Source organism: Rhinatrema bivittatum, chromosome 2 (genome assembly GCF_901001135.1).
Source record: "Rhinatrema bivittatum chromosome 2, aRhiBiv1.1, whole genome shotgun sequence".
In the NCBI taxonomy this organism is placed as follows: Eukaryota; Metazoa; Chordata; class Amphibia; order Gymnophiona; family Rhinatrematidae; genus Rhinatrema; species Rhinatrema bivittatum.
Genome location: NC_042616.1, coordinates 512452201 through 512465540, shown reverse-complemented (window position 1 = coordinate 512465540; position 13340 = coordinate 512452201). Strand labels below are relative to the sequence as shown.

Sequence of the window (13340 nt, the reverse complement as noted above, 5' to 3'; positions counted from 1 at the left end):
ACTCTGTATGTTGGGGAATTCCCATTCCATTCAGAATAAGTCATTTGCAGACAGGATTTATCTATTCCATCTGCTGTGGTAAATCAGCCCGGTCTTGTTCATCTTGGTAGTAGAGCCGGGTCATTCTTTACATTTGCGACATTGTTCTGTCATTCTTCAGTCTTATACTTCTTTTGAAATACAAACTGCTTCTCTGGACTTCCCTCACCTTTTACAAATGACTTTTCTTTATTATCCTCCAAGTTCTTCCTCTGAAAGATTTTCTAGCCCAATTTGCTTTCTGGTTCCATTCATTCTGTGATTGTTCAGCACCTCTCCTTATTCCTGGGGACTTCACCTTTTCACCTTCGCCTATTCTGCAGGATAACACCGGGGCATTCTCTTTAATCTCTTCATATTATAATCTCTTGGTTGGTCTTTTGGCCTCCTCATACTCCTAGCCACCCACTATGGGGTCAGTGTACTAAGGTACATTAACACTTATCATATGTATTAATGTCTATCAAACACGTGTTAATGTATGTAACCATTAAAGTAATTTAGCAAACTAACTTTAATGTAGATTTAAAGTGGACTGACAAGCAAAAATGTTAATGAGCTGAGTCACATGCAAAATCATACAAATCAGCTCATTAATATTAGCAAGCCCAACTTTCAAAACTGTCCGTGGTACACCATTCCCACATGTAAGTGGACCTGTGGAAATTTATGTTAGTATTTTATAAACTGTGAAGTATACTGCGCATTTCTGCTCCAAAAGTAAGCGTGTAAATTTATCATGCAGGAAGATGCATACTTTCCTAGCCATTTTATAAAAATATGTGCCTGTATTTTAGGTGTGTCATAACTGTAACAATTTGGGCGCATTAACCCAGAAATTAAGGAGGAGGCAAGTATTTTGTGAAGTAATGCACGTACTCCTCCATGTCTGAAAATGTTTGCACATGTCCCTGGAATCATCAGTTTGCTGACACCTCCACTAGTTCTCCCAGACTTTCCAGTTTGCCTAGCTCCTCCAGCAGTTCACCCAAATCTTCCACCCAAAAACGCAGCCAGAAGAAAAGCTTGATTTCAGTCATGTGAGTTAATCAGCAGGTGTAAATGTGTACAGATGAGTTCGGTAATATATGCATGAATAGTGCTTATGAAATAGCAACTTGTATGCAAATTTCTGAATTTCACCCCAGAACTCACCTAATCTACACTTTTTTTCCCCCGTCACCTGTGATACTGGAAGTATGAATGTGTACTCAAGGTTTATAAAATATATACGTGTGTACATACTAATTTTACACAGGCAACCCCTGTGTAACTCTTTGAAAATCACCTCCTCAATGACATACTGTAAATTGTATTATGTACTGTGGTTTACATTAACCCTCCACCAATGCAAACCTTTAACTACACCTCCCACTAGGTACAGTTTCTATGTTAAGCTTCCATGGCTAAATCATAAGAACATTCCATACTGGATCAGACCAAGGGTCCATCAAGCCCAGCACCCTGTCTCCAACAGTGGCCAATCCAGGCCATAACAACCTTGCAAGTCCCAAAACACAAAGTATATCCCATGTTCCTGTTGCTAGTAATAGCATTGGCTATTTTCTAAGTCAACTTAATTAATAGCAGGTATTACACTTCTCCTCCAAGAACTTATCCAATCCTTTTTTAAACACAGCTACCCTAATTGCACTAACCACATCCCCTGGCAACAAATTCCTTTGTGTGTTGAGTGAAAAATAACTTTCTCTGATTAGTTTTAAATGTGCCACATCCTAACTTCATGGAGTGCCCCCTAGTCCTTCTATTATCCGAAAGAGTAAATAACCGATTCACATCTACCTGTTCTAGACCTCTCATGATTTTAAACACCTCTATCATGACCCCCTCAGCCGTCTCTTCTCCAAGCTGGATAGCCCTAACCTCTTCAGCCTTTCCTCATAGGGCAGCTGCTCCATCCCCTTTATCATTTTGGTCGCCCTTCTCTGTACCTTCCCCATCGCAACTATATCTTTTTTGAGATGCAGCGACCAGAATTGTACACAGTACTCAAGATGTGGTGTCACCATGGAGCGATACAGAGGCATTATGACATTCTCTGTTCTATTCACCATTCCCTTCCTAATAATTCCTAACATTATGTCCTCATTGGACAGGTTTCCTCCACTCCCTCTCCCATTGCAACAATACAGAGACCCTTCCACTCCCCCCTCAATCCTGCTACATGCCAGAACGATGGTCTTGTTGGCCTAATCCTCCTATATCCCCCGTCTACTTCAAGTGTCCTCCAGCAAGTTAACTGTATCCAAAATAAGGAATCAGACACTGGAAGCCAGAAGGAGGACGATAACCTTGCCTGTGCTGAAAAGCAAAATAGGAATGGGTTTGCAGGGAAAAAAATTGGTTCAGTTTGGGCCATTTCTAACCAAAATTTGTCCCTGGTGGTTTTACAAAATGTTTTTGGATCATTTATTTTAGCAAATATTGTGCATTATTTACCAAAACACATGACCCGGACATTTTCAAATGAGTCAGTGTTTCAGTTTAGTTACATCCAAATGCACAGCCTTAGAAAATGGCACCAGCTGACCTTAGTGAAGGTGTCCAGGTGGAATTTTACACTTGCCTGTTACAGGAGAGTGAATCTCTTCAGTCTCTGATTCAGGAGGATCCACAAAGATGAGATCTTCGTCATCTTTAACGCTCAGTGAGAACACAGATGTTATAATCGGAAGATCTGCTACGACAAAACAAAGATGTCTAGAAGGATTCACTGAGGATCTGCTAATATTATATTAAGAAATGGACTTTAAGTCTCCAAATGTTTAATATTAATGATCCATCTCCTGTGATCTGAGAATGCAAAGTCCTTTAAATCCAAAATATTTACTTACTAATGGTGGGGTCATTCATATTTTCTTTTCCCTCCCATTCATAGTGTTGAGTGAAATATTTCTCATCTTCCTTTTTAATTTTGAATATAACATCAGGATTAACAATTGAATAACCTGTCAATAAGAAAAAAAAAAAGCTAAATTACCCCTGGAGGTTTCCTCTGTTTCCTGTTCTGATGGAGCACTGTCAGAGTGACTGCATATATTGTTGGGTGTACATATGTTTGCCTGACAAAGTTGAGTGAGAAGCAATAGTTGCATCCTGTCACTTTATTCAGAATAAACCCTGGAGGCTTATGATTTTCCTAGATGGAGACACTGTAGGTTCCAATCTTCTCTGCCAGCATGTGCCCTCCTGCAGAAGAATTCAACTTATTATTAGGAGCATCCGAGAAAGAAAATCCAAGTTCTGGGATATAAAGATAATATTCTAGCTAGAGGCTAGTGCAGGGAAGAAAGGGGATATTTGATCTGTGACATCTAGTTACCACCTGCAAGGGCTACATGTTGTACAGTAGAGTTATCTAGTGCAGAACTAAGATATTATGCCATTAGGCCACAGTTGTGGTTCTCAGGTGGGAATCAGAGAGGTAAATTCTTCCTCCTGTTCCATTCTGCCAGACAAAACTAAAGCTGCTCTCGTACGACACATCAAGTTTAATATATGAAAATTGGTTCTTACCTGCTAATTTTCATTCCTGTAATACCACAGATCAGTCCAGTCAAGTGGGTTGTTCATCCCTACCAGCAGATGGCGTCAGAGATCAAAACTTTGGGCACTGCTACATATACGAGAATGCCATCAGCAGTCCCTCAGTATTGGCCGGTACCCAAGCCCACACTAACTAACAGAACTAACGGGTGAGGGGGGCTGAAACCCAATCAAACCTACAACCCATTCACCCCCATGAAAAATATAACCAGAAACCAAACACCTTTGAAACTACTCCATCAAGAACCTCTGCAAAAGAGCTTGTAGAAAACAGCAAAACCACCTAGCACAAGGCAGTCTTTCGGAATCTGAAAAGGGGCGGGCCTCTGGACTGATCTGTGGTATTACAGGAATGAAAATTAGCAGGTAAAAACCAATTTTCATTTCCTGAACATACCCAGATTAGTCCAGACCAGTGGGATGTACCCAAGCCACCCTACACTGGGCGGGAACCCGAAAGACCCGTGTGCAAAACACTCTCACCTAAGGACTATTCCTCAGTAGCTTTAACGTCCAGCCGATAATGCTTAATTAAAGTGTGAAGTGAGGACCACACCGCCGCCCTACAGATTTCCTGAGGCGACAGAAGTTGACACTCCACCCAGGACATAGCCTGGGCCCTGGTGGAATGAGCACTTAGACCCAAGGGCACTTGACGCCCTCAGGCTATGTATGAGGAACAGATAGCTTCTTTAATGCACCGGGAGATGGTCGTCTTAGAAGCCTTGTCCCCCTTCTTAGGCCCGCTGAATAGGATGAACAGTTGAACGTCGGAAGTCATTGGTAACCTCCAGATAGCGCAACAGGGCGCGCTGTACGTCCAGAAGATGAAGCTCCTTCTCCTGAGAAGATTCCCGGGACTACTGCAGAAACTCCCGGGAGCTCCACCGACTGATTGACATGGAAGGCCGAGACAACTTGGTGACGAAGGACAGAACCGTGCACAAGGAAGCCCTACTGTCGTAAATTCTAAGAAAGGGATCGCAACACGACAACACCTGTAATTCTGAAATCCGTCGAGCCGAACAAATGGCCACCAGAAACACGGTCTTTAAAGTTAAATCTTTAACCGTAGCCCTACGTAAAGGCTCAAAGGGGGCTCCACAAAGCACCCGAAGTACTAGATTCAAACTCCAATCTGGACACAAGGGGTGGACGAGAGGGTGCAAATGCTTGACCCCTTTGAGAAACCGAGCAATATCAGGGTGAGCCGCTAGCGAACAGCAGCTACCTGGACCTGAAGGGATTTGAATGCTAAACCCTTAGCCAGCCCCTGCTGAAGGAAATCTACACCAGGGGAACCTCCACTGATAACGGATCCAAGGAGTGCTGGAGACACCACGCCTCAAACAGCTTCCAGACTCTATCATAGGGCATAGAAGTAGCCGGACATCGCGCCTGAAGAAGAATGGAAATGACCTGTTCCGAATATCCCTTCAATCGCAAACGTCGCCTCTGAAAAGCCAAGCCGCGAGAGAGAAGTGATCCTCCCGATCCGAAAATATGGGTCCCTGATGGAGCAGATGTGGAAGATAAGCCAGTTGCAAAGGACCTTCTAGAGCCATGCGAACCAGATCCGCGAACCATGGGCAACGAGGCGACTCCGGAGCCACCACCACCACACTGCCTGGATGTAGCTCTATGCGCTGAAGAAGTCGACCAATGAGCGGCCAGGGAGGGAAGGCATAAAGAAGAATTCCCATGGGCCAAGGACACAGCAGGGCGTCTAAGCCTACAGAGCCCAGCTCTCGGCGATGACGGAAGAAGCGCTCTGTCTTTGCATTGGCCCGAGTTGCCATCAGGTCTAACTGCGGTACGCCCCACCTGGCACAAATGAGGTTTCAAGCTTCGGGAGCCAGCTCCCACTCCCCCAGATCGAGCTGCTGCCTGCTGAGGAAGTCCGCTTGAACATTCTCCACCCCTGCGACATGTGATGTGGCTATTCCCGAGATGGCGCTCCTCTCAGGTGAACAAAAGTCGTGCTTCAAGCGCCACCACGGGGCTTCTTGTCCTGCCTTGCCGGATGATATAAACCACCGTTGTCGCATTGTCGGAGAACGCTAGCACCATTCTGCCTTCGACCAGAGGTAGGAATGCTTGCAGGGCAAATCGGACAGCCCTTGTCTTGAGTCGATTGATGGACCAGGACCTCTCCGTCGGAGACCAGAGACCTTGGGCGGTTTTGTCTACGCAAACCGCTCCCCAACCTGTCAGGATGGCATCTGTGGAGATCACCACCCAATTCGGAGGGTCCAGATCCACTCCCCCCCCCCCCCGCTCCAGATTGTTGCGCGACAGCCACCACAACAGACTGACTCTGGAAGCAGCGGCACTGGTAAGTGGAACTGTTCCGACACCGGGCTCCACCTCGATAATAGAGCACGATGTTATGGTCGTAAGTGAGCGAATGCCCAGAGGACCAAATCCAAGGTGGAGGCCATGGATCCCAGGACTTGCAAATGGTGCCAGACTGTAGGGTTCACCCTCAGAAGAAGGGCCCGGATCTGATCCTGCAACTTCGACACGTGGTCTGACGCCAGAAATACTTTGCCGCGAAAGGTATCGAACAGCACTCCTAAGTAAACCAGAGTTTGGGTGGGCTCCAAGTGACTCTTCTGCACATTTATGATCCAACCGAGCGACTGTAAAGTGAACCTCTGGACTGATCGCTCGCATTCCTCCCGGGACTTCGCTCGAATCAACCAGTCGTCCAGGTACGGATGGACTAGAATCCCCTCCTTGCGAAAAAAAGCTGCTACAACCACCATGACGTTGGTGAAAGTACGACGAGCCATTGCTAGACTGAAAGGAAGGGCTCGAAACTGGAAATGCTGGCCCAACACCTTGAAGCGCAGAAACTGCTGGTGGTCCAGCCGAATCGGTATGTGTAGATACGCCTCCGTGAGATCCAGGGATGCAAGAGACTCTCCTTTCCGTATGGCAGCATTAACATCCTCAGGGTCTCCATACGAAAACGAGGGGTCCGAAGACACCTGTTCACCTTCTGCAGATCCAGGATGGGACGAAACGTGCCCTCCTTCTTGGGGACCACAAAGTAAACTGAGTACCGACCCTGGCCCTGCTCCAACCCAAGAATGGGGACAATGGCCCGTAGATCGACCAGTCGCTGTAGAGTCCCCCGCACTGTCTCGCACTTGCTGCGAGAGACCACTCAGGACTCCACAAAGACCTCCCGAACTGGACGTGAAAACTCTAGAGCGTAGCCATCCCTGATCACCTCCAAGACCCACCGATCTGAGGTAATCCTTGCCCACTCCGCGTAAAAGCTGGACAATCTGCCTCCGACAGCTTCGACAGTGGAATGGGTGCTCGTGGCCTCATTGGGAGGGCTTACCGCTCCCTGCACCAAGGTTTCCAGAGTCCCTGCCTGGACGGCAACCACCGCGAAAGGACTGCTGGCGTCCCGGTGCCTGTTTGTTTCCAGATCGTCTATCCTCTGGTAACTTACTGCCCTTGGACTGCCCGAGCAGCTTTACCAACTGATCCAAATCCTCCCCAAAAAAGAGTTTTCCCTTGAAGGGAAGGTTACAAAGCTGGGATTTAGAGGACAAATCCACAGCCCAATTATACAACCAGAGGAGCCGACGCACTGCCACCACGGTCACTATGCTATGGGTGGAGGTACGCACCAAATCATATAAAGCATCTGCCACATACGTGATGCCCGCTTCCAAACGTGCGGCTTGTAACGCACCACTACCGCTGGCCCCGGAACTGGGAACTGCCTCCTGAACCCAACAAAGGCAAGCCCTCTGCATGAGGCTAGCGCAAACCCCTGCCCTAAGGTTCAGAGTGGCAACCTCAAAGACCCGTTTCAATTGGATCTCCAGCTTGTGGTCCTGCATGTCCTTCAAAGCAGCAGCTCCAGCGATGGGGATGATGGTTTTCTTCATGACTGCCGAAACAGCCGCATCTACCTTTGGAATCTTAAACAGATCCAAAACATCCTCCGAAAGGGGATAGATCTTTGCCATAGCCCTGCCCACTTTTAGCCCCGCATCCGGAGTGTCCCACTCATGGGTCACCAGCTTTCGGACCTTCTTAGGCAGAGGAAAGGATGTTGTCGGTCCCCGAATCCCATCGAGAACCGAATTAACCCCTTCATTATCGGACTCCTCCTGAGCAACCTTAAGCCCCAGGACCTCCAACACCTGGGGAATAAGGGGCCGCAGTTCGTCCCGTTTAAACAGGCAGACAATGCTGGGATCATCCCTATCCGCAGCTGGGAGGTCGTCCATATCCGGGTCGTCCTGAGCTATGTCTCCCAGATTAGGAACCGGCCCCGGGTCCGCCCCGGATCTGGCACTGCTCCCGAGTCAGGCCCTAGTCCCTGTGGCCCTCAGGAACTGTCCTCCCCCGAGCGAGGATGGGCCCCCGAACGCTTTCAGGGTTCTGCGGACCTCCCATGCTTCAAGGCGGTTCCGACGGATCAACCAGCCGACTGGGTCTCTTGCACCTCCTGCACCAGGCCTTCCTAGCTAGGAAGGCCTGGTGCAGGAGGAGAATAAACTCCAGTTCCCCTTCCCCCATTGCAGGATCATTCGGTACCAACCAGTCCATCCCAAAAGAGGAATCCTCCCCTAGAGGGCCAAAACGGGAGGGGAATCCTTCCCGCGTGATCCGCAGCGTGAGGCACCCCCCCCCCCCATGGGGGCGGGTGAGAGACACAGGTCCCGCCCAGCAGAGGTCCTGCTTGTCGATTCGAGTGCCTGAAGATGAACCCTCCAGTCCCGAGCAGCAGGCTGCACAAACAGAGGCTGTGTTTAGTGCCTGTCCGTGCGCACCACACGCGCAGCAGGCCGCCATTTTGGTGCGAGACGCCATTACTATCACTGTGCAGCCACGCGGTCCGAGGCTGAAGGAGCAGGCCACTGTCCTGCCGCGGCAAAAAGTCCTGTCAGCAAAAACACCAGCGGCACGCTGATGCAGGCCCCGCTGCGAGCCGCGCCTAGAAAAACAAACTTACCCCCTCCCTCGACGATCAACCCGGAGCCCCAGGAGCTGAGGTACTATGTGGGGGAAGGCGCCAGCCGCTACAAAGGCCGGCCCCCCTAGGCACCTACTCCTTACCTCAGATTCCAAAAAAACATAGCAGGTTTTTTTTTTTTAATCTTTTTTTGGTAACTTTATGGAGCCAGCTAGTGCAGGAAGTCAAGGAAGCAACCTTGGTGGTGAGTAAACCAGGAGCCCCTGGCTATCAACACACCGGATCATTGCGGGCAAGACCTTAGGCAAGGGTGTCCAACCCCCCCGGTCGCCCAGCTTCCACCGAGGGATGGCCCACGAAGGTGCCTAACACCTCAGGGAGCTGACCTATCAAAAAATTCCAATCTTTCTTAACAATTTTGCTATCTAACTAAAGACTGCAGGAGTGCACCTCTACCATCTGCTGGAGTCAGAGAAATACTAAATGAGGGACTGCAGATGGCACTCTCATATATGTAGCAGTGCCCAAAGTTTTGATTTCTGACTCCATCTGCTGGTAGGGATGCACAACCCACTGGTCTGGACTGATCTGGGTATGTTCAGGAAATAATTTTTAGCTTGCCGTACAGAGCAGAAACATTTTCCAGGTCTGCAGCAGTGGTGCTTTTTTTTTTTCCCCTGGTTCCTGTTAGACTTGGGTGGTATCAGGAGCCAGGTCTTAAATTTTAGGTGCCTGTGGAACCCGGCACCTAGGATGATTTCTGGCCCTAATAAAATGGCACCACCCATTCTGCAATGTGTCTCTGGGTGGTACATGATAGAAAAGGCGTATTTACCTCGTGACATCAGGATGCCGTGAATCTCCTTGATGACCTTCTTGTACAGTTCCTTCTGCCATTCTCCCAGGATGTCCCACTCCACTTCCAAGAAATACGCAGCAACGTCACTGAATATAACCTGTGCCTGAAACAGCAAACACGAGATCATCAGGCCTCTCCCTCCAGCCAGCACTGGATTTAAGATTTTGGCGTGCATAGACAGAGTGCCACGGCAGCGCGCCTTTGAAGCTCTACCAGCATATGCCCTTAAACCAAGCAGAAGCAAGCTCATCTCTGGTCTGGATAATTTTGCAACCCCTGGGTGGGATAAAACCCAGATCCTAAACCCAAAGGCACACAATCAGGGAAGTTGACCCTATTTGCAACCGTTCTCCAGGACAGCTTTATACTTCTGACTGGTCCAAGGCTCCCTGTGGGGGAAAGAAAAACTTCAAGGCTCTTTTGTAGATATCACAATTTCACAGCCCCCTTAGAATACAGCACTGATAATCTCTCAAGTCTATGACAACAATAAACATGCTAGAAAATGAGTGGTTTCCAACTTCTTTTACTGATAGTTGATCAAATGGATGAAAATTATTTTTACAGCTCTTTGTAAACTGTAAAAGCGTAAACTATGTGTAGTTTATGCTTCCAGAGTAGCATTGACAGAGACCATACTGGAGCTCACCAGGAGCGGGTGTCTCTGCCACTCCCAGCAGGGATTTTCAAGGCTTGGGTGTGGGGTGGGGGGCGGTGTTGATTTACAGTGAGCCACATTTTAAGAGTTGGGGGGTGGGGGGGTTGGGGAGGGACCAGTGACAGTAAAAGTTTTTATTTGTGATTACTGTGGGGAAGGCCCTGGGAGGCAGGGGAGGGGGAGAGTACTACCATGCACATATTTGATTAAATTTGAAAGGGGATTGCGGGTTGGGAGTGAATAGCCCAGCAAGTCTAAAATTATTCAGCTAACTTACAGCCTTCGTCAAGGAATTTTCCCATAGACTCAAAATGTAAGAAATGCCTTAGTGAATCAGGCCCTTAGCTGGATATAACTGAAATTTGGTTAAGTTAGTCGGATAACTAAACCCCGCCCAGAAACGCCCCCAAAACGCCTCTTTTCTATCTGGCCAAATTATAACCGGATAATGACCTATCCTGCTATAATTTTGCTAGATAAGTGGCTGAATAAACCTAATTTGCCATTTAGATGGATAACCAATGGATAAATATTAGATAAATATTCAATGGCTTTTGAATATTTTCTTCCCAGTTTATTGTATAGATTGCCTGGTCTCCAGGGAAACATTGGAAATCTCGGTGCTGACTGATTCAACAGCTGGAGGGAGAAGGCATCAGCACATGCAGGCCAGAAGCATGGGTCTGTGTGGATTGGATGAAGGGGGAGGCAGCAGCAGCAGCAGCAATTGAACAATTGGGAGGAATGGGGAGTGGGTTGGGGACTGAAGGCTGGATACTATAGACTGTTGGAGTCGGATCTGAGGAATGTAGATAGAGTGTGCGAGAAAAAGTGTGTGTGAATGTGCAAGAGAGAGTTGCATGTGTGTGGGAGCATAGTCACATATGTATGCAATAAAGTCTGCGTGTCTCCCTCCATCTTGCTAATCTCAGGGTGACCAAAACTCAAAATGCTCCCAGGTATGTAAAGAGCTTTGCACCGTGCTCTGAACAGGGGTGGCTCAATGCACTCTGCTGCCTGCGATGAGGGATGAAAGGGAGTTCCCCCCTCCCCCGAGGCATGGTGTGAGGCAGTTCAAATCACTAAGGAGGTCGATGCAATACAGTGCGCTCAGCCTAACGCACAGCTTGACGTGTGTTTTGGAAGTGCTAGAATAACTCTCAATGCAATAATGGGATTAGCACGTTCAAAACACGAGTCCAAACCTGCACGTAGCTAATGGTGCCCATCACATGTAAATGTCATATTGATGAGACTATTAGCTAAAATCCCTGATGTAAATAAATCACTGTGTGTCCACCAGCCCCGGAGCTGACATTATGTCTTGAGACGCCCCAAGCTAACAACAGAAAAGCAGAAAATACTGCTTCTCTGTGGTTGCTCCGACTTCTCATTGCGATACTAAGTAGGAGGAACCACATAAAGCAGCAACATGAAAAAAAAGTCTTGAAGACGGTCAGGCTAGGAAAACGGATGCTCAATTTACCAGTTTGGACATCCGTTTTTAGCGCATCCATATTGCATCGGCCTGTAAGAGGGCCAAGGAAAGAAGAGGAATTTCTCTTTGGAGTTTTGCTGAGCCGGGTCAGTTATCTGAAATGCGGAGGAAGTGGGAAGGCAGGAGGCCATTGCTTTTACCGGTATTAGAAGCATGGGACTTATTTAATGTTTGGGTATTTGCAACCTGGATTGGCCACTGTTGGAAACAGGATACTGGGCTTGATGGACCCTTGGTCTGATCCAGTATGGCATGTTCTTATTAATTTATTTTAGCATTTATAAACTGCTGTATCCATGTTCTATGAGATGTACAGATAAAAGCATGCATAAAATGATAACACACAAAGAATATTAAACAGACAATACCTGCACCAGAACAGGGCCAGTGCTAGCTTTTTTGCTGCCCTTTGCAAACATAAGAACATAAGAAATTGCCATGCTGGGTCAGACCAAGGGTCCATCAAGCCCAGCATCCTGTTTCCAGGCCAAAAACCAGGCCACAAGAACCTGGCAATTACCCAAACACTAAGAAGAACCCATGCTACTGATGCAATTAATAGTAGAGGCCATTTCCTAAGTATAATTGATTAATAGCCATTAATGGACTTCTCCTCCAAGAACTTATCCAAACCTTTTTTGAACACAGCTACACTAACTGCACTAACTACCTTCTCTGGCAACAAATTCCAGAGCTTTATTGTGCGTTGAGTGAAAAAGAATTTTCTCCGATTAGTCTTAAATGTGTTACTTGCTAACTTCATGGAATGCCCCCTAGTCCTTCTATTATTCGAAAGTGTAAATAACCGAGTCACATCTACTCGTTCAAGACCTCTCATGATCTTAAAGACCTCTATCATATCCCCCCTCAGCCGTCTCTTCTCCAAGCTGAACAGCCCTAACCTCTTCAGCCTTTCCTCATAGGGGAGCTGTTCCATCCCCTTTATCATTTTGGTTGCCCTTCTCTGTACCTTCTCCATCGCAACTATATCTTTTTTGAGATGCGGCGACCAGAATTGTACACAGTATTCAAGGTGCGGTCTCACCATGGAGCGATACAGAGGCATTATGACATTTTCCGTTCTATTAACCATTCCCTTCCTAATAATTCCTAACATTCTATTTGCTTTTTTGACTGCTGCAGCACACTGAGCCGATGATTTTAAAGTATTATCCACTATGATGCCTAGATCTTTTTCCTGGGTGGTAGCTCCTAACATGGAACCTAACATCGTGTAACTACAGCAAGGGTTATTTTTCCCTATGTGCATCACCTTGCACTTGTCCACGTTAAATTTCATCTGCCATTTGGATGCCCAATCTTCCAGTCTTGCAAGGTCCTCCTGTAATGTATCACAGTCTGCCTGTGATTTAACTACTCTGAATAATTTTATATCATCCGCAAATTTGATAACCTCACTCGTCGTATTCCTTTCCATATCATTTATATATATATTGAAAAGCACCAGTCCAAGTACAGATCCCTGAGGCACTCCACTGTTTACCCTTTTCCACTGAGAATATTGACCATTTAATCCTACTCTCTGTTAATGTGCTGCCTCCCCTCCCTCCCCCAATTCAGTCTGTGTCCTGGGCCTGTCAAAAAAATGGCCAGTTCCCTAAAGCAATGCATATTTTTAATATCTGAGACCCGTGGCCCTCTCCCCCCCCCAGGGAACCCATGGTCAGTGCAAGGGTATTAGGTACTCTAGGCAAACTACAGCCTTCCACATATGCTCCTCCCCCCAAACACACTCCCCCTCCCTCTACAG

At 47.3% G+C, this 13340-nt stretch overlaps 1 protein-coding gene across 3 annotated transcripts in view; it reads right to left on the bottom strand.

Annotated features, from left to right (window-relative positions):
* Nucleotides 1-13340, bottom strand: part of LOC115085109 (zinc finger protein 501-like) — a 45208-nt gene that overhangs the window by 23352 nt on the left and 8516 nt on the right. For 2 of the 3 annotated variants that reach the window (XM_029590730.1, XM_029590733.1), the window contains exons 2-4: nt 9390-9516; nt 2895-3008; nt 2627-2740 (exon numbers count right to left, since the gene is read on the bottom strand). In XM_029590730.1, the coding sequence (XP_029446590.1) occupies nt 2627-2740; nt 2895-3008; nt 9390-9516 (355 nt within the window). The remainder of the gene's footprint in view (nt 1-2626; nt 2741-2894; nt 3009-9389; nt 9517-13340) is intronic. The other variant, XM_029590731.1, reaches the window with a different exon arrangement.